A 26,006-nucleotide genomic window follows, 5' to 3' on the forward strand; every position below is an offset into this window, starting at 1 on the left:
CTGGGGAGAATTAACGGCCCAGCAGCCATTATCTGGCTGTACAAAGACAAGTCTCATACCCTTTCTCTCACTTTGCATCTCTTTTTTAAACACGTTTGGACAGACAGGCACGCACACACACAGACACACAGACACACACACACACACACAGACACACACACACACACACACAGCCTTGTCTTTATCGCATGGTAGGGACACCAGACCAGACCATGCTTTCTGGGAACCACCCTTTCTGGTGGTTGTACAGCTTTGAAAAAAATCAGGCAGTATCCTGAAGGGGCCATAAACAGAAATGTGACTTCAAATAATCCATCAGACAAAGTAGAGGTCCTAGACCTGACCAAGACCAGCCTCCTGAGGACCTGTCAGGTTTTTAGATACACGTGAGGTCAGTATATACACAGTGTCTGGTTTTTCTTCTTCCTGAGTACCATTTAACACAGTTTCAGGTTAAACCTTTTTGGGGACCCACCATTGACTGTCAAGGTGAGTGCTGTATGATACAGCATGATATTCATCCACTGGAGCTTGGAAATATATCAACATTTAGATTCTATAACATAACAACGTTAAATGCAGACCACTCAATCAATATGAAACCTACTATTAGGTTAAATGCATCACCAATTAACATCAGCATTATTACAGGACATAAGTCCCAATAATGACTGTAAGTAAAAACATTAGACTGATAAAAGTATAATGAATGAAAAATGTCAACATGCCAACATCACAGGGTACAAAAACTGTTTACAATGGAAATCAAAGGAGAACAAAATAGAATAATACAAATTGCATGGCATGATAAGATATTGTATCAAAGTGCCTAATTTTATTTATACACCTGCTGCTCTATCAGCAGTATAATAAAATATGTTTTATTTCCTTGGTTGAATTTAACACAAGTTGCTCGAAATATAATTTTGCTGTTCAAAACTTTTATTGGACTGTTAAATTAACCAAAATAGGTTTTTCTTTTACATTTCTGTATCACAAAACTATTAAACGAAAACAAAAGTTTTAAATGTCAGACCCTTATATCACTGTCATATAGGTTTGGGCTTTTGGTTGGACAAAGAAATTGCAAATTAAATAGGTCACATTGGACTCTGGAACATCGTTATGTGCAGATTATTTGATTATAAACCTAATAGTTACAGCCCTTGTGTTTGTACAAATACTTAACTGCTGAAAACTAAATTGTTGAACACAGCCATTACAGGTTAACTTGATAATAAGGGATACAATGAGAAGACAATAGTTAAATTGGAGAAAATGAAGTAAAAGAATATAGGCAATAACCTAAACTATGAGATAAACTGAGTAGATGAGATCAAATATAATAAACTGAGATGAAAAAAAGAGAAATTATGATTAGAGTGGAGAGGAGATAAGATTTGTTAAAATGAGATTAGAGATGATAATGAGATTAGATCAGATAAGATAACAAAGTGAGGATAGATTAGGTAAAGTGTCAGATGAAAGAGGATGAGGGGAAATGAGAAGACATAAGATGGGGGGGACATAAGACAAGTCGAGATGGATTGTGACAATATGAGATATGATGACGAAGATACTATGACAGAAGAGATGAGATAAAATAAGAGATTTGAAGAGAGAAGATGAGATGACAATACAAAAGATTAAATTAAAAGAGATGTGCTCAAATAAGAATAGAGGAGATAAGATAAAAAGGCAAAGACTTTAGATGAAATAAGACTAAAATAAATAAGATCAGAACATCTCTTTTCAAATAGAGATTAGGTAAGAGAACTATTGCATCCATTAGAACATTAGTATCAAAAACAAAAAACAGAAACACTGAACAGTATATATCTGTTTACACCTGGTAGTAACAGGCTCCAAATGTTGTGTAGCAAATGATAGTCTATCTATCTCTATCTAACATAATTTACATGTTGTGACACAACAAGCATAACCAGTGTAAACATACATTAAATGATCACTTTAAACTTTGTTCTTGAGAGCTGTGATTCGATTCTTAATGTAGAACTTTATGGCCAACCAATTTCTGTTTTTGAGTGCTACTTTTTCCTGTTGAAGGCACTTATCACAGTCGCTTTTCCCCGGGACGCGGCACGAAGTAATGAAGGACATCATGCGCTTCTCGACAGCAACCACCTCCTCTTTCTCCCACATCCTTTTCTTGGAAGGCTGGCGACCTGTAAAACAATAAACACAAATTAATATTTCTGTGCTTCTCTATGGAAATATTAAATGAGGAACAAAAGTCAAGAAATTATTGATTATGAGACTGTGTACAAAATTTGGACAAGATAGAGGTCTCAGATATTGTAATAATGTAGGTGAAAAATCATGTGAAACTGCATATTTTGTATTGAAAAACATACCAATTTTAAGCTACTCCAACTTGTGTGAATACGGGCTGGTCTCGTTAAAACTTTACCCATTTTCCTTTTTGTTGATTGTTGGTGACAGGCTTGTGGAGGTGTCATTGGGCGCTGCCATGATCTTGCATCGCTATGGCTCACATCTGGCGATGTGGTCTCGTCCTCTTCCCTCTGACTAAATGTCTCCTGAGTCTCTGAAAACCAGAAGAAAACAAATTACAAAAATATCAATAATGGAATCTTATTTATACCACAGTAAATAAGACATGTCCCAAGCAGAATCTAAGGACCGGTTTTGGGACCAATCTAGGTGTGGTTTAATGGACTGGTATCAGCTAAAATAAATCTGATTAAAATCTGATCCTTTCTTCTCTGTATTTTGTGTTTTGCTCAATTCGGCCTGCTAGTGTTGCTGAAATTCTCTCCATACAACCAGGCTCTACAGTGGAAGTATTTTGCTGCATATGAGAGAGAAAAAGTAATTTGAATGCACTGGTTAGTGGTTGAATTCTTACACTGAGGTTGGACAAATTCTGTGTGACTGAACTGTACTGAAAATGACTGTGAGGGAAAAATCTCCATTCTATAACACAAGAGTACTGTACAAGAGGACTGAGTGTTACAATTCAGACCGTGTACCATCAATGGTAGAAATCCTCTGTAAATCTTTCACTCATACCATATCAGTAACTTAGGTGTATCAACTTAATATACGTGACCTAAGACCTCCAGTATTTGAATCAAGAAGCTCAGGAAAAATAAGATGTGTCGTATTATATTAACATTTCTATAAATATAAGAGTCAGATCAGAGTCAGTTATAGCAGATACCAAGACTTGGAACAAGATAAGAGTCAAAACACATGATTTTGACATCCTGGATTACATAGGCAGGGTTACATTTAGTAACATATCAAAAGTACTTACCTTGTGAGTCTGAGTCACATGCCACCTCAGTGTCACTGTCCATGTGCACATTTTCTGTGAGTTGGGGAGGGGGTGGGAGGGAGGAGAGTGACTGTTAGTGATCATAGAATGCAATTCATTTGATTCTGACAATCAATCACTTTAGATAAGTAAATACAAGAATCCAAGAACTGAAAATAAATAATTAGTACCATCGGGATCAATGCTGATGTCATCCAGGCTCTTGCCCTTGAATTGTGCTAGGCGTCCCTGCTCCAGAGCCATGAGAACTTTGCTAATTTTAGCAAGTTGGAGTGTGCCCTCAGGAAGTCTGTAGAACTGTCGATGCACCCTTATGTCATGGCCAAGGAAATCAGCTAACTGATCCAGCTCTGTGTTACTGAGGTTGAGAACTTGAGACAGAGTTGCAGTTTGTTTGCGCAGTTTTGTAGAAGTGAGACTTTCAGGACTCTTTGCACCGCAAACTTTGGAGAAGTGTCGAAGACAATCAGACCCACGGTAGCAGGTAAAAGCAGATGGTCTTGCAAATAAGTAGATGTTCTCCCGAAGAACCCCACATTCCTCCCGTTTGCTGACAAGCAGATCCAATGCTTGTTGCATTGCTGGGGTCAAAAGCACAGGAACTTTTCTCCCCCTTTTTCCTCTTATCTCTATCCTCCTGAAGTGCTGACAGAGTTTCTTTTCCAGATCTGAGAGGGCTATGTTCACATCTTCCTCAGGGTCTGTTGGATTTTGAGACAAATATGCAGAGAGGGGCATTTTTGACACCTCTCCTGCTCGCCGTCGGTTGAACAAGATGACTTCTGTCAAAGTAACCTTTGCCAGCTGTGTCCATGCCTGGGGGGGATGTCTCTGTGGACAGCTTGCTGTAACTATGTCGTTGTTGCATATCTAAATAAGAATGGAGAGTCTGGACATCTTTTGTGAATGGTAGCAACAGGGGGGCATTCCACTTAGATTCCTGAAGTGTTCTCAGTGACGCAGCTGATATTAGTTCATTCCACCTGGTTTCATATACTCTGCGGAATGTACGAGCATCTTTTGCTGCACTGTAGTCAGTCTGTACATTTGCACGGCTTTCAACAAGCATCGAAATCTTTGTCAAGCTGTGTCCAATTTTGAGAGCAAGACTTGGGCGCTTGTATGCATTGGTTTCACTGTCATAGCCAGCTACACGTTTCACTGCTTCCACAACATGCATGAAATTTACAGGTCTGACGTGGTCTTGAATGGTCTTCAAGGGAGTGGTTTTCCTAGAGCATACCAGAAGCCTTCCCAGCTCTCTCAACTTTTGCAGAATGTATTCGTGTTTGCCAACATCATGTCCAAGCCGGTTGTATAGATGCTCACCAAACTCCATGATACAGACATCAGATTTGACTGCAGAATAAACTTCATCTTGAATCATGTTGCTTAAAAGCTTCCAAAATTCTACTTTGACACCAGGGGGTGGAGGTGCAGCAAATGCACAGAGGGCCTGAACACGTGTTTTGCCAGGTTTTTGTGAAACACCAGGTTTGAACTTGCAGATCGTCATGTGCCGCCAAAGAACTTTCTTTGTGAAAAAGCCATGACAATATATGCAATGCAGGAAGTTTTTTGCTTGACAATCTTGTTTTGGTTGCTTGCGAGGAACAAGATTTCCAACACCAGAATTTAACACATCAATATTGTGTGCAAAGTTGCCCCTATTCCTCAAATGTTCCAGATGCATGCGTCTCTCTTTGGAGCCTTTTGGGAAGGACACAGCCTGTGCAACCTCTGGTTTATTCTGATGAGCACGTTCCAAATGCCTTGCCATTTTTACAACTCCCAACTTACAATACAAACAGTATTGTTTTTTGTTGTATATTCTTGATCCATTCTCCTTTTTAGAGACAGCAGGTATGGAAAGTGAACCACCAGCCACACTATCAAGTGGATGAGAGTTACTGTCCAGAAGATTTTTCTCAAGATCCAGTGTTGAGTTTTCTAACGGGGTTCCAGTGTCTCCCCTTCCACTTTGTTCTGGTGACTGACCACTAGTGGTTTGTGTTTTAGGACAGGGTACACTGCTTAAATATGGTCTTTTATGTGCCATTCCTGACTTGCTTCCTTTTCTTGAGGGTGAGCGTCCTCTGTCAACCACATTCATTGAAGAACCATTGTTCAGTTCTGCTAATGAGACACAGTTTAAAGACCTGAGCATGCTCTCTCTCTGGTCAACTGGCTCTAGAACCTCACTTGTGTCTGTACCATCAGAATAATCCTCACTAGTTTTAGGGATATATTCCTCTCCACTATCAGCTGAGGAGGGGTCGACAAGCTCATCTGAATCAGAATGAATCTGATTATTCACCTTTAGAAAAGAAAATATGAATGAAATTAAAGTCAGCAAACTAATATCTTGTGTGATATATCAGTAACGAAGTGTTAATCTCTACACTGTGTGTGTTACCAGTGTCTTACCTGTATGCTTTTGGTCCTCCTCAGCAGTGGGACACACTCTTGGTCCTGTTCAGACAGGCTGAGTTCAGTCTGCAGTGACAAAAACAAATTCAAGTTATGTTATGTTTATTTGGACATTGACATAAAAGACAGATTGATAACACAATACAGGGAAATGCTAAAAACATTTATTAACAGTAATTTACCTCAGATGTCTTATCAAAATTGGCAGGACATGTAGATGAACACTGAGATTCATCAGAATCCATGTAGTTTACAACAGACTGATTCATTCCAACATTTTTCTTTGGAAGATGGAGTCCTAGTTCATCTGAGCCCTATAAAAAAAAAAGACAAGTAAACAATAACGTGCAAATATACATGCATACTTTACAAACAGGAAATTTTAAAAATAACTTTGGAATCAAGAGGAATTTAAATTCTGCTCCTGAAGAAAATTGCACTTTGGGGGACTTACTTTAGTGGCCCAAAAAGAAGATATTTTGGTTCATACAAAAGATGAAGGCTGGCAAGAGAATATTGACTTGTAACCAAAAGTTGGTATGACTGGTAGAAAGCAAACTGTGCTCAGCTTCAACAACACATGCCATACATGGCATTTTTGAAGTTTAGGGACAGAAAAACTTAAAGAAGTATAATTAATTATGTAGAATATCTCTCAGTTACCCTGGACCCCACAACAACAGAAGACCTGACAGGTGTGTGTGAGACTGGTCTTCTAAACACACTGATTGGACCCCATTAAATCACAAAAACCAGAAAAGTGCTTGTTGGCAGCATATGTATGAATTCAGACTGACACTGGTGTTGAGAATTTGACCAAAATGTGCCAATACTTAATTAATCAAACTGGAGAGGCTTAAAAACTGAAGTTTAAACAAATAATTGACAAAAAAAGAAATTCAGACAAATGTTAATACCTGTTTCTGGGAGCAAGAAGATCTGACAGGATCCTGGTCTTTGGTTCTGGAGATCTTAGACCTAGTGACAGTCGATGGTCCTCCAACCTGAGGATTAAGTTCAACAACATTAGTGAGTAGTTGGTCAGCAGTAGATTACTCAAATTCAGCAGCAATAACAATGAGCATATACAAAATACAATAAGAAATATGTGTGGAAGTAAAATGGGACTAAAAATATTTATATTTTTGGTAGGTTCAACTTCCCTCTGATATTTGTCATAAATATGTTGCCAGCTGTAGCACTGCTGTAACTATTACAGCCCTGAATAAGTAAAGGTGAAGGCTGACAAGAGGATATGGACCTGTAACCAACAGCTGGTATGACTGACGGAAAGCAAACTGAGCTCAGCTTCAGCAACACATACCATACATGGCATTTTTAAAGTTTAGGGAGAGAAAAACTAAAAGAAGAATAGTAAATTATGTACAATATCTTTCAGTTACCGTGGACCCCACAACAACAGAAGACCTGACAGGTGTGTGTGAGACTGGTCTTCTAAACACACTGATTGGACCCCATTAAATCACAAAAACCAGAAAAGTGCTTGTTGGCAGCATATGTATGAATTCAGACTGACACTGGTGTTGAGAATTTGACCAAAATGTGCCAATACTTAATTAATCAAACTGGAGAGGCTTAAAAACTGAAGTTTAAACAAATAATTGACAAAAAAAGAAATTCAGACAAATGTTAATACCTGTTTCTGGGAGCAAGAAGATCTGTCAGGATCCTGGTCTTTGGTTCTGGAGATCTTAGACCTAGTGACAGTCGATGGTCCTCCAACCTGAGGATTAAGTTCAACAACATTAGTGAGTAGTTGGTCAGCAGTAGATTACTCAAATTCAGCAGCAATAACAATGAGCATATACAAAATACAATAAGAAATATGTGTGGAAGTAAAATGGGACTAAAAATATTTATATTTTTGGTAGGTTCAACTTCCCTCTGATATTTGTCATAAATATGTTGCCAGCTGTAGCACTGCTGTAACTATTACAGCCCTGAATAAGTAAAGGTGAAGGCTGGCAAGAGGATATGGACCTGTAACCAACAGCTGGTATGACTGACGGAAAGCAAACTGAGCTCAGCTTCAGCAACACATACCATACATGGCATTTTTAAAGTTTAGGGAGAGAAAAACTAAAAGAAGAATAGTAAATTATGAACAATATCTTTCAGTTACCGTGGACCCCACAACAACAGAAGACCTGACAGGTGTGTGTGAGACTGGTCTTCTAAACACACTGATTGGACCCCATTAAATCACAAAAACCAGAAAAGTGCTTGTTGGCAGCATATGTATGAATTCAGACTGACACTGGTGTTGAGAATTTGACCAAAATGTGCCAATATTTAATTAATCAAACTGGAGAGGCCTAAAAACTGAAGTTTAAACAAATAATTGACAAAAAAAGAAATTCAGACAAATATTAATACCTGTTTCTGGGAGCAAGAAGATCTGTCAGGATCCTGGTCTTTGGTGCTGGAGATGTCAGCATCAGAAGACTCAGTGACAGTTGATGGTCCTCCAACCTGAGGATTGAGTTCAACATCATTAATGAGTAGTTGGTCAGCAGTAGATTACTCAAATTCAGCAGCAATAACGATGAGCATATAAAAAATACAATAAGAAATATGTGTGGAAGTAAAATGGGACTAAAAATATTTATATTTTTGGTAGGTTCAACTTCCCTCTGATATTTGTCATAAATATGTTGCCAGCTGTAGCACTGCTGTAACTATTACAGCCCTGAATAAGTAAAGGTGAAGGCTGGCAAGAGGATATGGACCTGTAACCAACAGCTGGTATGACTGACGGAAAGCAAACTGAGCTCAGCTTCAGCAACACATACCATACATGGCATTTTTAAAGTTTAGGGAGAGAAAAACTAAAAGAAGAATAGTAAATTATGTACAATATCTTTCAGTTACCGTGGACCCCACAACAACAGAAGACCTGACAGGTGTGTGTGAGACTGGTCTTCTAAACACACTGATTGGACCCCATTAAATCACAAAAACCAGAAAAGTGCTTGTTGGCAGCATATGTATGAATTCAGACTGACACTGGTGTTGAGAATTTGACCAAAATGTGCCAATACTTAATTAATCAAACTGGAGAGGCTTAAAAACTGAAGTTTAAACAAATAATTGACAAAAAAAGAAATTCAGACAAATGTTAATACCTGTTTCTGGGAGCAAGAAGATCTGTCAGGATCCTGGTCTTTGGTTCTGGAGATCTTAGACCTAGTGACAGTCGATGGTCCTCCAACCTGAGGATTAAGTTCAACAACATTAGTGAGTAGTTGGTCAGCAGCAGATTACTCAAATTCAGCAGCAATAACAATGAGCATATACAAAATACAATAAGAAATATGTGTGGAAGTAAAATGGGACTAAAAATATTTATATTTTTGGTAGGTTCAACTTCCCTCTGATATTTGTCATAAATATGTTGCCAGCTGTAGCACTGCTGTAATTATTACAGCCCTGAATAAGTAAAGGTGAAGGCTGGCAAGAGGATATGGACCTGTAACCAACAGCTGGTATGACTGACGGAAAGCAAACTGAGCTCAGCTTCAGCAACACATACCATACATGGCATTTTTAAAGTTTAGGGAGAGAAAAACTAAAAGAAGAATAGTAAATTATGTACAATATCTTTCAGTTACCGTGGACCCCACAACAACAGAAGACCTGACAGGTGTGTGTGAGACAGGTCTTCTAAACACACTGATTGGACCCCATTAAATCACAAAAACCAGAAAAGTGCTTGTTGGCAGCATATGTATGAATTCAGACTGACACTGGTGTTGAGAATTTGACCAAAATGTGCCAATACTTAATTAATCAAACTGGAGAGGCTTAAAAACTGAAGTTTAAACAAATAATTGACAAAAAAAGAAATTCAGACAAATGTTAATACCTGTTTCTGGGAGCAAGAAGATCTGTCAGGATCCTGGTCTTTGGTTCTGGAGATCTTAGACCTAGTGACAGTCGATGGTCCTCCAACCTGAGGATTAAGTTCAACAACATTAGTGAGTAGTTGGTCAGCAGTAGATTACTCAAATTCAGCAGCAATAACAATGAGCATATACAAAATACAATAAGAAATATGTGTGGAAGTAAAATGGGACTAAAAATATTTATATTTTTGGTAGGTTCAACTTCCCTCTGATATTTGTCATAAATATGTTGCCAGCTGTAGCACTGCTGTAACTATTACAGCCCTGAATAAGTAAAGGTGAAGGCTGGCAAGAGGATATGGACCTGTAACCAACAGCTGGTATGACTGACGGAAAGCAAACTGAGCTCAGCTTCAGCAACACATACCATACATGGCATTTTTAAAGTTTAGGGAGAGAAAAACTAAAAGAAGAATAGTAAATTATGAACAATATCTTTCAGTTACCGTGGACCCCACAACAACAGAAGACCTGACAGGTGTGTGTGAGACTGGTCTTCTAAACACACTGATTGGACCCCATTAAATCACAAAAACCAGAAAAGTGCTTGTTGGCAGCATATGTATGAATTCAGACTGACACTGGTGTTGAGAATTTGACCAAAATGTGCCAATACTTAATTAATCAAACTGGAGAGGCTTAAAAACTGAAGTTTAAACAAATAATTGACAAAAAAGAAATTCAGACAAATGTTAATACCTGTTTCTGGGAGCAAGAAGATCTGTCAGGATCCTGGTCTTTGGTGCTGGAGATCTTAGCACCAGAGTGACAGTAACAGTCAATGGTCCTCCAACCTGAGGATTAAGTTCAACAACATTAGTGAGTAGTTGGTCAGCAGTAGATTACTCAAATTCAGCAGCAATAACAATGAGCATATACAAAATACAATAAGAAATATGTGTGGAAGTAAAATGGGACTAAAAATATTTATATTTTTGGTAGGTTCAACTTCCCTCTGATATTTGTCATAAATATGTTGCCAGCTGTAGCACTGCTGTAACTATTACAGCCCTGAATAAGTAAAGGTGAAGGCTGGCAAGAGGATATGGACCTGTAACCAACAGCTGGTATGACTGACGGAAAGCAAACTGAGCTCAGCTTCAGCAACACATACCATACATGGCATTTTTAAAGTTTAGGGAGAGAAAAACTAAAAGAAGAATAGTAAATTATGTACAATATCTTTCAGTTACCGTGGACCCCACAACAACAGAAGACCTGACAGGTGTGTGTGAGACTGGTCTTCTAAACACACTGATTGGACCCCATTAAATCACAAAAACCAGAAAAGTGCTTGTTGGCAGCATATGTATGAATTCAGACTGACACTGGTGTTGAGAATTTGACCAAAATGTGCCAATACTTAATTAATCAAACTGGAGAGGCTTAAAAACTGAAGTTTAAACAAATAATTGACAAAAAAAGAAATTCAGACAAATGTTAATACCTGTTTCTGGGAGCAAGAAGATCTGTCAGGATCCTGGTCTTTGGTTCTGGAGATCTTAGACCTAGTGACAGTCGATGGTCCTCCAACCTGAGGATTAAGTTCAACAACATTAGTGAGTAGTTGGTCAGCAGTAGATTACTCAAATTCAGCAGCAATAACAATGAGCATATACAAAATACAATAAGAAATATGTGTGGAAGTAAAATGGGACTAAAAATATTTATATTTTTGGTAGGTTCAACTTCCCTCTGATATTTGTCATAAATATGTTGCCAGCTGTAGCACTGCTGTAACTATTACAGCCCTGAATAAGTAAAGGTGAAGGCTGGCAAGAGGATATGGACCTGTAACCAACAGCTGGTATGACTGACGGAAAGCAAACTGAGCTCAGCTTCAGCAACACATACCATACATGGCATTTTTAAAGTTTAGGGAGAGAAAAACTAAAAGAAGAATAGTAAATTATGAACAATATCTTTCAGTTACCGTGGACCCCACAACAACAGAAGACCTGACAGGTGTGTGTGAGACTGGTCTTCTAAACACACTGATTGGACCCCATTAAATCACAAAAACCAGAAAAGTGCTTGTTGGCAGCATATGTATGAATTCAGACTGACACTGGTGTTGAGAATTTGACCAAAATGTGCCAATACTTAATTAATCAAACTGGAGAGGCTTAAAAACTGAAGTTTAAACAAATAATTGACAAAAAAGAAATTCAGACAAATGTTAATACCTGTTTCTGGGAGCAAGAAGATCTGTCAGGATCCTGGTCTTTGGTTCTGGAGATCTTAGACCTAGTGACAGTCGATGGTCCTCCAACCTGAGGATTAAGTTCAACAACATTAGTGAGTAGTTGGTCAGCAGCAGATTACTCAAATTCAGCAGCAATAACAATGAGCATATACAAAATACAATAAGAAATATGTGTGGAAGTAAAATGGGACTAAAAATATTTATATTTTTGGTAGGTTCAACTTCCCTCTGATATTTGTCATAAATATGTTGCCAGCTGTAGCACTGCTGTAATTATTACAGCCCTGAATAAGTAAAGGTGAAGGCTGGCAAGAGGATATGGACCTGTAACCAACAGCTGGTATGACTGACGGAAAGCAAACTGAGCTCAGCTTCAGCAACACATACCATACATGGCATTTTTTAAAGTTTAGGGAGAGAAAAACTAAAGAAGAATAGTAAATTATGTACAATATCTTTCAGTTACCGTGGACCCCACAACAACAGAAGACCTGACAGGTGTGTGTGAGACAGGTCTTCTAAACACACTGATTGGACCCCATTAAATCACAAAAACCAGAAAAGTGCTTGTTGGCAGCATATGTATGAATTCAGACTGACACTGGTGTTGAGAATTTGACCAAAATGTGCCAATACTTAATTAATCAAACTGGAGAGGCTTAAAAACTGAAGTTTAAACAAATAATTGACAAAAAAGAAATTCAGACAAATGTTAATACCTGTTTCTGGGAGCAAGAAGATCTGTCAGGATCCTGGTCTTTGGTTCTGGAGATCTTAGACCTAGTGACAGTCGATGGTCCTCCAACCTGAGGATTAAGTTCAACAACATTAGTGAGTAGTTGGTCAGCAGTAGATTACTCAAATTCAGCAGCAATAACAATGAGCATATACAAAATACAATAAGAAATATGTGTGGAAGTAAAATGGGACTAAAAATATTTATATTTTTGGTAGGTTCAACTTCCCTCTGATATTTGTCATAAATATGTTGCCAGCTGTAGCACTGCTGTAACTATTACAGCCCTGAATAAGTAAAGGTGAAGGCTGGCAAGAGGATATGGACCTGTAACCAACAGCTGGTATGACTGACGGAAAGCAAACTGAGCTCAGCTTCAGCAACACATACCATACATGGCATTTTTAAAGTTTAGGGAGAGAAAAACTAAAAGAAGAATATTAAATTATGAACAATATCTTTCAGTTACCGTGGACCCCACAACAACAGAAGACCTGACAGGTGTGTGTGAGACTGGTCTTCTAAACACACTTATTGGACCCCATTAAATCACAAAAACCAGAAAAGTGCTTGTTGGCAACATATGTATGAATTCAGACTGACACTGGTGTTGAGAATTTGACCAAAATGTGCCAATACTTAATTAATCAAACTGGAGAGGCTTAAAAACTGAAGTTTAAACAGATAATTGACATAAAAAGAATTTCAGACAAATATTAATACCTGTTTCTGGGAGCAAGAAGATCTGTCAGGATCCTGGTCTTTGGTGCTGGAGATGTCAGCATCAGAAGACCCAGTAACAGTCAATGGTCCTCCAACCTGAGGATTGAGTTCAACACACATATTCAGATCATTTTGATGAGTGGTTAACACCAGCTATCATACATGAAAACTGAAACGCTATTCTGAACAATACAAAAGTTAAATTAACCAGTGGCACAACACCAGTATTGGATTAATTATTTGGCATTCAAGAACTCAATTATTTTAAACCTTTTTCCTCCAAGGCCAGTCAGTTCCTCCATAGTCATAGGTTATTTCTTCTCCAACATTAATGTCCCGCAGAGCAAAGAGACACAGGTGTGGTTTGCCTTCTGATATGACCTTCTTCATCTTGCAGTTTGGATGGTTGTTGTCATCATTGACAAGTCTTCCCAGACTGCCATCTTCTCGAGCTGCATCAATACTTCAGAAAAGACAAATCCGTGATTAGGCTTCAAAAAATTAAATCACTTCTCTCTGTTGTCAATAATCCATCAATATTTTGAAAATGTACTGCAGATTATCTGAACTGACTGATGAATTAATATCACACATTTGCTGCTTAACTGTTCAGAAATGTCAAATTCATGTAAGCCTTACCACCATGTTCTTTCTTGCCAGTGGAAGTCAAACATGAAGACTGTACATTTAACATGATATGTCCTCCTCCTCCGTTGAGATTCTTCAGAATTTATCAGTTCTCCTCTGTACTCCACCACAAAGTCTCCTTTATGGAAATGTGCCTTGGCAAACACCCCTCGACCTAGTGCACAAATACAGATACCACACTGGTTCTCACCCTAGAAGTTAGCGCAATGAACAGGATATCATTAACAGGTTTAAATTATTAAACCCCCCCCAATCCTTCTCAAAAAAGAAATAATTCCCTTTAACAATAATAATTTATAATTTGGTTTTAGCATCCTTATGGCACACTATGTTGGTCAAGTATTGTATAACCACTATAACTGGCCTGAAACAGTGGCAATATTGAAAATATTCAGTTAGGCCATCACAACAAAACTAGGCTAAGATGAACAAAATTCACTGCCTTATTTTATGCAATGATCCTTTATATTTAATAAATCCATAAGTCTTATCGAGAGGACTACATAAAACAAAAAACTACATAATATCCAAACCAAATTATATCAGATTATTACCTTTGAAAGAGTTTATGTATTTCACTTCCAACTCTGCTGTCTTGTCCAGGGCCTTGGCAGCATGTTCTACTGCATCCGTTTTGGGAGATTTCCTGCGTCTCACTGCAGCCATTGATGATCCTATAATTACATATAGTGACATTTTAATGTAACCAGATACTCCACTAAAGCATACACTGTATTAAAAATATTTATATGGTAGGCAACTACATCAAAACATTGAGAGTACATTTCAGCAATAATAAGTGTCTTATCTCAGTTTCAGCCCAAGAAATATTCACAGATCCATCAGAGAAATAACTATTTAACATGAAGTTAAATTGCCATGTGTCATTAAATGTCCTTCTGTGTCAGAATCAGACTTTCACCTTGAACTTAACTCAACAAAATGCTGGGCTTTTTTACTGAGGATAGTTGGCACGTTAAACTTGAAACTGGAGTTTAGATAAATAATTGTTGTCTTGTGTCACATTCATCACACTGTAATGTGGTTTATTGATTCAATTAATGATCAAACTCAGGTGGGGCACGTCTGGGCACGTTGCTGCTACAGCTACCAGAGCCAATTAGCTAACGCTAGCTTAGTTAGCAACCAAGCATAACATCCCACGGCAGTAAGAGAAGCAATACACAAAGCCTGTTGCTTTAAAACTTTATAATGTGCAAAAGCATTGTAATAATTCACATTTGATTTCATGTTAAATTTAACAAAGTTACCTGGTTCATGTTCAGGTGAATGTGTCCTTTTTATCAATTAAAAAAACGTTTCTCTGATTTTGACCACATGTTAACATTTAGCGTGTTTAAAAAACACTTAAACCATTTAAAAATCTGCTCAAAAAGAAATCTTGATAAATGTAGGCATAACTTACCGATTTATTAACGCTCTCATTTCCATGTGCAGACATCAAACAACACCGAAGTCCAGTGCTCCTCTCTCCGTAGCTCCGTCGTGTGTTGAGTAAGGGAGCGCTTGTTTTGCGTAGTGAGCACGTCCTGTAAGGGTGGTCATGCTATCATTCCCTATGACTCCAATGTCCACCCACCAGGCATGTCACTGTACATGTATCAAGTGAACCCAAGCTGTCTTTTAATACAAACGAGGCTATTTATTCAGAAATAGATGATCAGTTTTTATTTATTGATATAAGTTAACAAGATAACTTTTAACTCAGTTTCATTTTTAATATGTGTGATCACTAGTTTATCTTGTCTTAGTTTATCATAGCAGCTAATCAGTGAGGTTAGCATAAGCATGGCTATATTTTTAGCTTAGCATTAGCATCTCCGTGCTACACATACAAACATAAAATATTGCTAAGTAATGTATTTACTGGCAACCCTTCAAAAGTTTAGGATCTTGTGTGTGAATATTATGGACATAGAGCATTTAATATATATATATATGTTCAACAATTATTCATTGCTGATAGTATTGAGCCCGTCTTTACAGTTAATTAATTCAATTACCTTTAAATTACCTTTATATTAACAGCTAGCTAATCAAAGAGTTAGCCTCCGTGGAAGTCAGCTGCTTGCACATGCGCATTTAAGCCAAGTGTGTGTAAAGTGTGTGTAGAGGTAGTACCACCCTCTGCCATCAGGGGCCGGTACTGAGTGAGATCGCCTTAGCACACTTTAGCACACTAAGTTGGTAAAAGTGCATTGTGGGAAAAACTCTGAAAATTTCACAGGGCATTATTTTGACCCTCTTTTCACAGAATTTGAAGTAATTTTCGTGGGGTCCAGGGTTTGGGTCCCCACGAAAATTTTGGACCCCACACTGTGACTGTGCTGTCTGACCGCGGGCTCCACCATGTGATAAAGACAAACACACACACACACACACACACACACACACACATTGTTTAGTTACATAAATGCAGTGCAATGCTATCCAATCTAGTGGTGAAAAATAGGCTGGCTGCTTCATAATGACTGGCAGTGAGTGTCAGAAAATGCCCCTGGTCTGTGTTAGACACATCACATGTCTGACTTCTCGCCTATTCCAAACTGAGACTGATTACTTGCCTGATTGATAGCCTGCTACCTAATAACATTTTCGTCCTTCTCTATATCATTCGCCAACACTGACCCACTACGCCTTCTGAATACAGCAGATATAGGATCAAGACTATACACTACTTTGTGCTGTCTCTTCTCCCAAGGGACACAAGAGAAACCGAGGCCGATGTGGACAATCAGCAGACTACGTTTGTGTGTGTGGAAGTGTGGAAGTGACAGACAGACAAAGAAGAACAAAGTGAGAAGGACATCCTCTAAAAACGCCACAGCACAGCACTTCAGCAACGCCCCAGGACAACAGACAATATTCCAGAAATGGGCAGAAATAGAATTCCAAGGCTGGAAGTACTATTCTTTAAAGTAACCCCTCTTGTTTAATTCACCTGCCACCAGTGAACCGACTCATTAACGACTCTTTTGGTTCAGTATTTTGGACAAAAATCTACAGAAACATCACAAGTTTCAAAAGTAGAATCTTCAGTTAACCCTCTGCCATCCAGTCCTTCCCAATCCTTTCCCATCCAGTGGCATTAAGCAGACCTTTTTCAAAGCGATCATTTTGACATGAAATAGTATGTATATAAAGGTGTTATTAATGATACTAATTAAGGTTCTGTTCCATTTAGGCTCTGTTTACATGACATTCCTTTGGGTTTAAAAAGGTTCTGCGTTTGTACGTTTGGAAATGAAGCGAATATCCCGGATACAGCCGTTGCCATCTTTTGCATACGTGCCAGAGTACTGAAGTCTCACCCATATGCTCGGCAATCATGAAGTAAAAACCCACTTCTTACAGCTCAATTAAAAACGAACAGTTTGAACATACATGCTAGAAAGAATGTTTAGGAAAAATGTATTTGACATGTAATTTGATTTTTAAGTTTGGCCTATTTCCCATCTGTTAACATGAAGGCAGGGGACTTTATGTCCTATACTGCAGTCTATACAATGTGAAAATGATCCTCATGCCAATCGATCCACAAAAACGATTGGAAACGTTTACATTACAAAATGACAAAAAATAAACCCAAAATGTTGCATTTTATGCAAAAAAAACGTTGTTGTGAGCCAACATGCACAATAGCAGCACCTGCATATAACAGAGCCTTAATTAGGATGATTGCTAACAACTGTGTTAGCAACCCACTAGTTCATGTCAAATGGCTGCTGTGAAAAAGGCTCTGACAATTGTGTCAGATGCCTTGAGCAGGCCAAATCAAATATTGAGTCAGTTAGAGACCTGAATCTTTAGACAGTGCCAAACACTATTCCCAACAGACGGTAGATACAGAACATCGATGCCCTAATCATCCATTCTGATATCTGATGCGTGCACAGTTTCATGCGGTTGCTGTGTGTACCGTCCACCCTGGGGCTGCAGAGCCACGTGGACACGGGGGGTTAACAACATTTATGCCACATGGACCAAAGCGGACACGGAAAGTATGAATGAGCCTGATTTTACAAACTTATATCTGGTTAACTATCACACCTGAGTTTACAATCAGCACACAGCTGCTTCCTTGAGGTTTCTATGGGAACCATCCAGGACCATCTCCTTCAGTGGATGAGACAGTCCCAATTGGGACTAACAGATGTCTAACAGCACAAAGCAAGTGTGCACCAGACTTAAAAATCTTAAACTCGGAAAATAAAATAAAAAGTCACTTGTTGCATTGTAGATTTTCACCTAGAAACAGACACAGCCCAGAATGACAACAGCCTGTTATCAGATGCTCCTTTTTTAGTCCTTTATTGAGGTCATTGTGCTAGAAATCCTGCCTTGCATCTGTCTGACACACAGGACTGAAGAGGTACACGCACTTCAGCTCCTTCACAAGCCTCTTGAACTATTATCGCCTAGAAAGACCTTTTACTAAATAAACCGCTCTGCAGAGACGTTTATGTTTGCACCTTTGCAGAAGTATGTTTAGAGACTTACCCCTAATGCATAAGCTGTTTTCTAGCAAAGCACTGAGCCCCATACTGTGTGTGAATGCATCCACTGTGACACCTTTGAAAAGCCATGCAAGTCAATTCTGCTCAGCAGTTAGGGGATGTGGAAATACATGAATATCAGTTATTTTAGAGATGAGACTGGAAGAATATTTCTACCTGGAAAATGGAGTATTCACAGAGGGAGATCCAAACTCATCTCTTCCTGCAAAAGTCAGCATTTCAGTTTTGTGAAAAGTTGCAAAGAATGGCTTTGAATTATTCCCAAAGACAGGAGGAGAAATGCAGATCAAAGTGACAGTGTAATGGGGAGAGCTCCGGGTCTGTAACACAAGACCCTGTCGAATGTCTCCACTCATTCCAGACATAAAAGAGGACAGGGAAAAGAAAAGACATTGACAAATGATATCAAATCGCGTGCAGTGATGTAATCGAGATGTGCCGAAATCTAGCATCCAGCATGTTAGAAACAAGGTGCAGATGTAACTTGGCCTCATATGAGTAAGCAACAGCCTGTAAAACATGTCTTTTTCCATTTTGGGGTCAAGACCCACATTTGAATGGCAGGGGGATTAAAATAAACCACATCAATATTAACTGAAAAATCTCATTTCAGGAGATCTCACTGCGTTTTCCATGACGGTGGATCTTATTAAAGTCCGAGAACCCTCTGCAGAATGTATACACTCCAGGGACATGAAATAACATCTTGTCAGGGAGCTGATGGACCATAAATACCACACAAGCAGCGTTATGGTATTTTCATTTTCACAGCACTGGCGTCAGTGTTGTGGAACAGACAAGGCCTGTTTTCATGTGCTCAAACTGTTCAGTTACAATGCAGCATACTGAAGCAAGGTGGTTATAATTATAGCAATTATTCTTAGATTTGTACCCTAAATCTTACTTATTACATGCTACTGATCCACACAGGGGAGCTGGGTACGCAAACTGTGATTCAGTGAGTAAGGAATGTCCACTAAAACTCATCTTTATATTTAAGGATATTGTTTAAAGCAAACTGATACATAGAAGCTACAAAGGGATGAATGATGAATCATTTCTTTTATAAAAGAAGAACAATGCTGATATTGAAGTTTGCCTTAAATCAGGGGTCCACAAACTTTTTGATGTCAAGGACCCCCCAATGGATGCACATTGGACCACAAACCCCCAATTGGAGAGGATCAAACTGGGATGATTATAAAATACAATCAAGTATAACATCCAACCCTATCTCCTTCCTTGGGTTGTTCTAACTTTCCAAAAAAGATTAAACTTCAAATGTTCTATTCCTCCTTGTTCTAGGGACCCCTACAACCCACTCAAGGACCCCTGTTGGTCTTCGGACCCCAGTTTGAAAACCTCTTCACTAAATGCTTAATTGCACAACGTAACTAAATTAAAATACAATACACAGATGTGCACACGGTACTAAAATTCATCGGGATATTGCCAATGAAGCCTCATGACTTACTTCTATTTTCGGTGCAATGATCACTGACTAGAGATCAGCTTTAACCCTGCCATTGAATAACCACCTCATCACTGCCTACACCTGTAGTGCAAAAACACAGTGCATGAATAGATTTGAAAATCTAATGTTAAAGTATATTTAAAATGCTGAAAGTAATGTGTTTACATTTATAGAATTTAGAAAGAAGAAATATAGGTTCTTCCTAGCTGCACTGTTACATTTGTTTAATCTTCAATTCATTTGAAGTGTATTTTAAATGATATTTTTACAGATGTATAATATTAATAGCACTTAAGAAGTCAATTGGCATATATGTGAATTGGATAATACATTTCCTAAACTAGGTTTGGTATGTTTATAGACACATCTACAGGCACATCTTGAACTATAAGTGTATGTCAGCTGGAAGCGTATTTCTTACGAGGTAGCAGCCGGACCCACTCATCTCTCAGATACACCAACACCTGCAAAGGCAAAAGCCCTGTGACAGTCGGGCTCAGGGAATGTTACCGACACAAGCCCTTTCTGATAAACAGCCATTAAATGCCCGATAATTCTTACCTCAGCTCTCAGTGAAAATGTTGCTTTTGTCTTTGGAGACAGTTGAGAGGTTAGCTCATCTGGGCAGCATCGGTGCCTCAGTACATTGCAGAGACGGTCCTGAACAGGAACACAAGACATGTAGTGGAAATGGAGCGAGGAATGCCGGCGGATACTGGGACTGTCGGTAAAAACAACGGCTTGTTCTGTCATTACATTCTCCGACACACCGCCGGGGCTTTTTGGTGTTGTTTACGAGCTAGCCTAGCTGTCAGAAAGACTGGGGGAGAGCAGCTGCCTGGATACCGACTCCACTCTGCTGTGTCCAGTCTCCACCTACCGCCGAGGGAAATCCCGCGCTCAGATCTCGCGATGACACTCGACCTCTCTAATTGTCACATGTGCACATCATTACAGCGTCTCGTGCTTATTTATCAGATATTTATGTGACAGTCATAAAAAAAAGTATTGAGATCCTTCATTTAGGTAAAAATGGCAATACCACAATGGAAAAACACTTATGTTTGTATTATCAATAAAATGTACTTTATAAAAATCCACTTTATTGACGCTGCTGTCAGTGATATGATAATAATCCAGTAATTTAAAAAAAATGTTTTAAAGGAGAAGTATCTTTATGTTTATATCTAAGGGAAATATTTTCTCACCATAGGCCATTTTCACAGACATTTTTGACTTGCCTCACACAACACCATGACCCTGAAACATAAGCAGCTAAATGGAATTTATTCAGCCACCATTCATTTTTTATTATTTACGCCTGCACTGTTCCCACTGTGTCGTGTCTTCCGTAAAAAAGTCCTATGCCATTAATATTTCACAATGGCTTTGGTTGTTGAGCTACCCAACTGACTGAAAAACAAACAAACAGATGAAGTAGAGCCAGACATGGATGATCTTCATTAATGCTTCTGGTACAGGGAATGTAAATAACATGGAGACATTCACCCTTTAATAATAAAGGATAAAGGTCTCTACAGGCCGAACGTGTTTGCAGAGTGAAAAATGAAAGGAAATCAGAAAATGAAAGGGATTGTATATCCATGATGGAATACAATAATAGTTCTGATCAAACTTATCCTATGATTTAGCTTCATTGTGATAGCTTTAAGTGGTGAATTGGGAAATGTGATCAAAAGGAAATTAGCTGATCATTTAGCAAAAACAACAACTAACAACCACAAAAAAACCCCCACACATTTTAGATTCCCTCCATCAAAGTCCTGTGAATGTGTGGTGACATCTCAAATACAAAGCAACACTCCCATCTTGTGTTTGAAAAAAGAAAAGCAGGCAACACTGACACTATTTGCTTTGTTTTTTTATTGCTGTATGACATAATATACAAATCTTTATATCTACCTAACTTGTCAATATGCATAACTATTATTGTATAATGAAAGCTCAGGTCAACTTGTCCTTGTCTTTCTTGTGTTAAAACCTCAAATACCTACAGATGGATGACAAACTGAAGGATAAAAAATATGTATTAATAAGGTATTGGTCTACAATAAGCTTCCAGAACAGCTTTAGTGCTCTTTGTTAGACTGTATGCTACTGAACTCTAGTGGAGGGATGAACACCACTCTTCCAAAAGATGTTCTCAGCTACTCATTGATCTTATATTATGTTGGACATGTTCAGCATTTTTAAAGATATGATTACTTAATTGTATCATTCACTACGACTGTATGCAAGCACCTTTATTTGTTTCTTCTCTCATTTATTCAGTTCTTTTCCTTTTAACAGACTAATTACTTGAATTATGGCTGCATTCTCTTATGTGTGAGAGTTGATAGATGCTGATATTGTTGTTACGCACAGTACTTTAATTCTGCAGTAGGTAACTTTTATGAAAATCACTTTTTGTCATATATGCTGATACTTTCACTATATCCTGACAGTAGTACATGAGACCGATAATCTGTGAAAAAATCAGGTTCCTCTGTCTCCTCCTAGTGCTCCTAATGGCATTTGCAAGAATCCAGCGGGCCTGAATGAAAACAACCGATCAGAGCAGAGAAAGATAGAAAGACGCTTTGGGTTGTTGGCTTGAAGCTGATTGTTGAGTCTCATTCCCAGCGTCGATATTTGACAACCTGTGAACAAAAAAATTGGTTATTTTTGTTTAGGCGGGTTGGATTCTTCCGAATGCCACTTGGAGCACTAAGGAAGTACAACTAACTCAATTTTGTAAGTTAAAAAAACCTTCTTGGTTTCAAGTAGCTTCAGTTATCTTAAGTGACACTGACTTAATTTTGTAAATTGTATATTATATATATTGGAATATATTTAAATACAGTATATATTATATATTTTCCCAGATTATCTGTCTGATGTTCTACTGTCAGGAACTAGTGAACGTTTCAGCAAATATGACAAAAGGTAATTGTCATAAAAATGACTGCAGTAGCAGCTTTAACTGGTAAAAAAATAAAAATAAAATGACACCCTTTCAATAATGTTTTTGGTAATGTGTAGACAAGTAAATACAGAGCAAAACCTTTAGGCAGAAGTTCACAGTAATTGATACTAGTTGATACTTTATCGTGTCATGCAAAAAGTGAAGGAGCACAAAGTGAAACAGAAACACAAACACATTGTGAGGAACACGCCCTTTTGGCGGAGTGTGTGCAGGGTGACATTCCTCAAATGTTCTTCTCTGTGGGGGAAAAAAACACTGGTGCATGCAATCTCAGACCACATTTTTTTCTTTTTCAAGTCACAGCAAACACCCAACTGAAGCAGGAACACACCTAAGTAAGTCAAGTAAAGGTAAGAACAAATGTTTGTAATGTCCGTCACTAGATGTCACTGCGCGCCGTTTGTTGGGAAGCAACAACACTGACAGGCGATGGATCGTCACACACAAACCGTATAGACTGTATATATTGTAGTACTAAACACAAGTATTTAAGAATGATCACCATATTAAGTGTTGTAGGATATTGTCGGCTTGTATTAAATTATAGGCTATATGGGCGACATCACTGGGTTGTCCTGCTATGCATATTTCACAACACATAGCCTCTGTTCATTAGGGCCAAACTGCCATGCCTTTATCAATTAGACCCTTATTTATTGTTGTGTAAATATTGTTTCAGCAGCATTTCCCAATCAAAAGACTTTGTTTGACGTCAGAGTTGAATGCGGTCGGTGATGCTCTTATGCTGCCTTCACGTGATCCTCGTAAGGACGTGAGTCTGAGCTCCACAATTGTGAATATATACAACTTGCCCTGCAGGTACGCGCCTTTTAGTCAGACGATAGTAAAACATAGTTTAATGACAATTGTTTCTGTCTGTTGTTGGTTCTGAAAAAAAAAAAAAAATCCAGTCCACCTTAAAATAAATGTAATAGGAAAAGTTTGATTTGGTATAATATGATACCATGAATCGATTAAACATTTGTAATTTCTTGAACAGTGGAAATCATTTTCGAACACGTGTATGGTGTCGCATGGTAATCCCGGCAAAAGTCGGATCGTTGTGGAATTTTCGACACTTTTGTCAGCCCCTGAAGGCAGCATCACAGCCCCACCGCCTCGGCTGGGAGGATACAACGACCAGGCTGCCGTTGCCAACGATGCAATGCCTCGTTTTACGGATGAACCCTGGGCATAGGCACCTTCCGAGTGCCGCGGTCACCCCAAAGAGGCGGCACCACCCTCGTCTTCTGTGATAATCTGAGACAAGCTTCAGTAGAGAGCACCGAAGGACCCAAGGTACCCGGTAGACACCGGACTCGGGGCTTTATGTTTACCGTAGAGAAGCTGGAGAGGTGAGCTGAGCGAGCCGTAGTAACTTTAGCTTGCTACATGCTAACTACGGCTAGCTGTGTGATATTTAAAGCAGCACCTGTGTACCTGTAAACGCAGCGCTCTGTGGCACGGCTAGCTCAACTTCTTTGTGTGGAGATTATCGTTGGGTGGGTTTGTGAGTCGGTGGTCGACCTTCCAGCGTTGCAGAACGAAGGCGGTTACCGTTAGTCTGCCGGGAAGCTAACGTTGATCAATCAATGAACAACGAGCTAGCCCCTGGTAACGTTGTGCTAACGTTGTAGTTTTGGGTGCTACCGCTGGGCCCGTTATGCAGCTGACTTCTGGAGCAGTCTGTCAAACTGAACAGCTACATATACCTGCGACCATTGGAAGGCGTTTATTCTAGTTTTAGAAAGTTTGACTGGGTTTATTGTAGCAGGACGAGGCAGCACATCGGGATATATTACCCAGCGGCAGTGCAGCAGCCACCCTGTCAAAACAAGCCCAACGCCTCCTCTGAATGTCCAGCAGGCTTTGAGTGTGGCGTTTAAGGTACATGTTATTAATGCTCTCAGAGTCAGTTCAATACGCTTAATGAACTTTGTTTATTCAGTAGTATGTCCGCTCTGAGGGAGGGAGCTGGTACCGTTTATTGTCTGACAGACATAATGAGGTGAACATAGAGAATGTTTCGACTTCTATTTGCTCGTATTAATGTCTCCTTCAGTTTAATGATCAGCCAGTTTAATACAGTCAGTGTTGTATTGAAGCTGTAGTCATTTTGTGTGCATTTCCTCACACAGGAAGCTGGAGCCATGGGTTTCTCCTTCAGCCTTCGATGAACTGAACTAAGCTGGACCCACGCGACTCAGCCAACCTGCCCCTGCCTACAGTGGGGGTCCCCCTCTCCCCATCGCCCTCTCCAGCTATGGCAGGCTTCAAGCGGGGCTATGATGGCAAGATCGCTGGCCTGTATGACCTGGACAAGACGCTGGGCCGTGGCCACTTTGCTGTCGTCAAGCTGGCGCGCCACGTCTTCACCGGGGAGAAGGTGGCGGTGAAAGTGATCGACAAGACTAAGCTGGACACCGTGGCCACAGGCCACCTTTTCCAGGAAGTCCGCTGCATGAAGCTGGTCCAGCACCCCAACATTGTCCGCCTGTATGAAGTGATAGATACTCAGACCAAGCTTTACCTCATCTTGGAGCTAGGCGATGGAGGGGATATGTTCGACTACATCATGAAACATGAAGAGGGCCTGAATGAAGAGCTGGCTAAGAAATATTTTGCCCAGATTGTCCACGCTATCTCCTACTGCCATCGGCTGCATGTGGTGCACAGGGACCTCAAGCCGGAGAATGTGGTGTTCTTTGAGAAACAAGGGCTGGTCAAGCTCACTGACTTTGGATTCAGTAACAAGTTTCAGCCGGGGAAAAAGCTGACAACCAGTTGTGGATCACTGGCGTACTCTGCTCCGGAAATACTGCTGGGTGATGAGTATGATGCTCCAGCCGTAGGTATGCAAAACGTGTAGGCTTATGAATGATGCTAAAGTAATGAAGTGAGTCACACTGTTAATTAGAAAATGCCAGAGAGTTACAGTGCAGTTCTTCCAGACAGGATGTGAGCTAGATTTTTGGTTTAGCCTAGTTATGAACGTCTGGTGGTTTGACACAGGCACA

At 39.3% G+C, this 26,006-nt stretch overlaps 2 protein-coding genes across 40 annotated transcripts in view; one reads left to right on the forward strand and one right to left on the reverse strand.

The window, feature by feature from the left end:
• Positions 1–921: 921 nt before the first annotated feature.
• On the reverse strand, positions 922–18,162 carry LOC127367551 (uncharacterized). 38 transcript variants are annotated; one of them, XM_051407474.1, is made up of 19 exons: positions 15,418–18,162; positions 14,546–14,665; positions 13,983–14,145; positions 13,614–13,806; positions 13,344–13,439; positions 12,604–12,690; positions 11,865–11,951; positions 11,126–11,212; positions 9,639–9,725; positions 8,899–8,985; positions 8,150–8,245; positions 7,410–7,496; positions 6,670–6,756; positions 5,935–6,066; positions 5,750–5,818; positions 3,493–5,639; positions 3,302–3,355; positions 2,376–2,569; positions 922–2,186 (listed from the first exon to the last, which is right to left on the reverse strand). In XM_051407474.1, exons 2-16 carry the CDS (start codon positions 14,655–14,657, stop codon positions 4,017–4,019), a joined length of 3,093 nt encoding a protein of 1,030 aa, XP_051263434.1. In that variant the 5' UTR covers positions 14,658–14,665; positions 15,418–18,162; the 3' UTR covers positions 922–2,186; positions 2,376–2,569; positions 3,302–3,355; positions 3,493–4,016. The 38 variants fall into 38 exon arrangements, with proteins under 38 accessions (XP_051263434.1, XP_051263433.1, XP_051263432.1 ...); XM_051407473.1 differs by having other exon boundaries at positions 2,432–2,569; positions 14,546–18,162; XM_051407472.1 differs by having other exon boundaries at positions 14,546–18,162.
• A 5,920-nt stretch (positions 18,163–24,082) lies between these two features.
• The window catches only part of snrka (SNF related kinase a), a 50,574-nt gene continuing 48,650 nt past the window's right edge, over positions 24,083–26,006 (forward strand). The window contains exons 1-2 of one of the 2 annotated variants that reach the window (XM_051405299.1): positions 24,083–24,344; positions 25,128–25,841. In XM_051405299.1, coding sequence (XP_051261259.1) covers positions 25,253–25,841 — 589 coding nt within the window. In that variant the 5' untranslated portion in view covers positions 24,083–24,344; positions 25,128–25,252. The remainder of the gene's footprint in view (positions 24,345–25,127; positions 25,842–26,006) is intronic. The other variant, XM_051405298.1, reaches the window with a different exon arrangement.

Source organism: Dicentrarchus labrax, unplaced genomic scaffold (assembly GCF_905237075.1).
Source record: "Dicentrarchus labrax unplaced genomic scaffold, dlabrax2021, whole genome shotgun sequence".
NCBI classification, from domain to species: Eukaryota; Metazoa; Chordata; class Actinopteri; family Moronidae; genus Dicentrarchus; species Dicentrarchus labrax.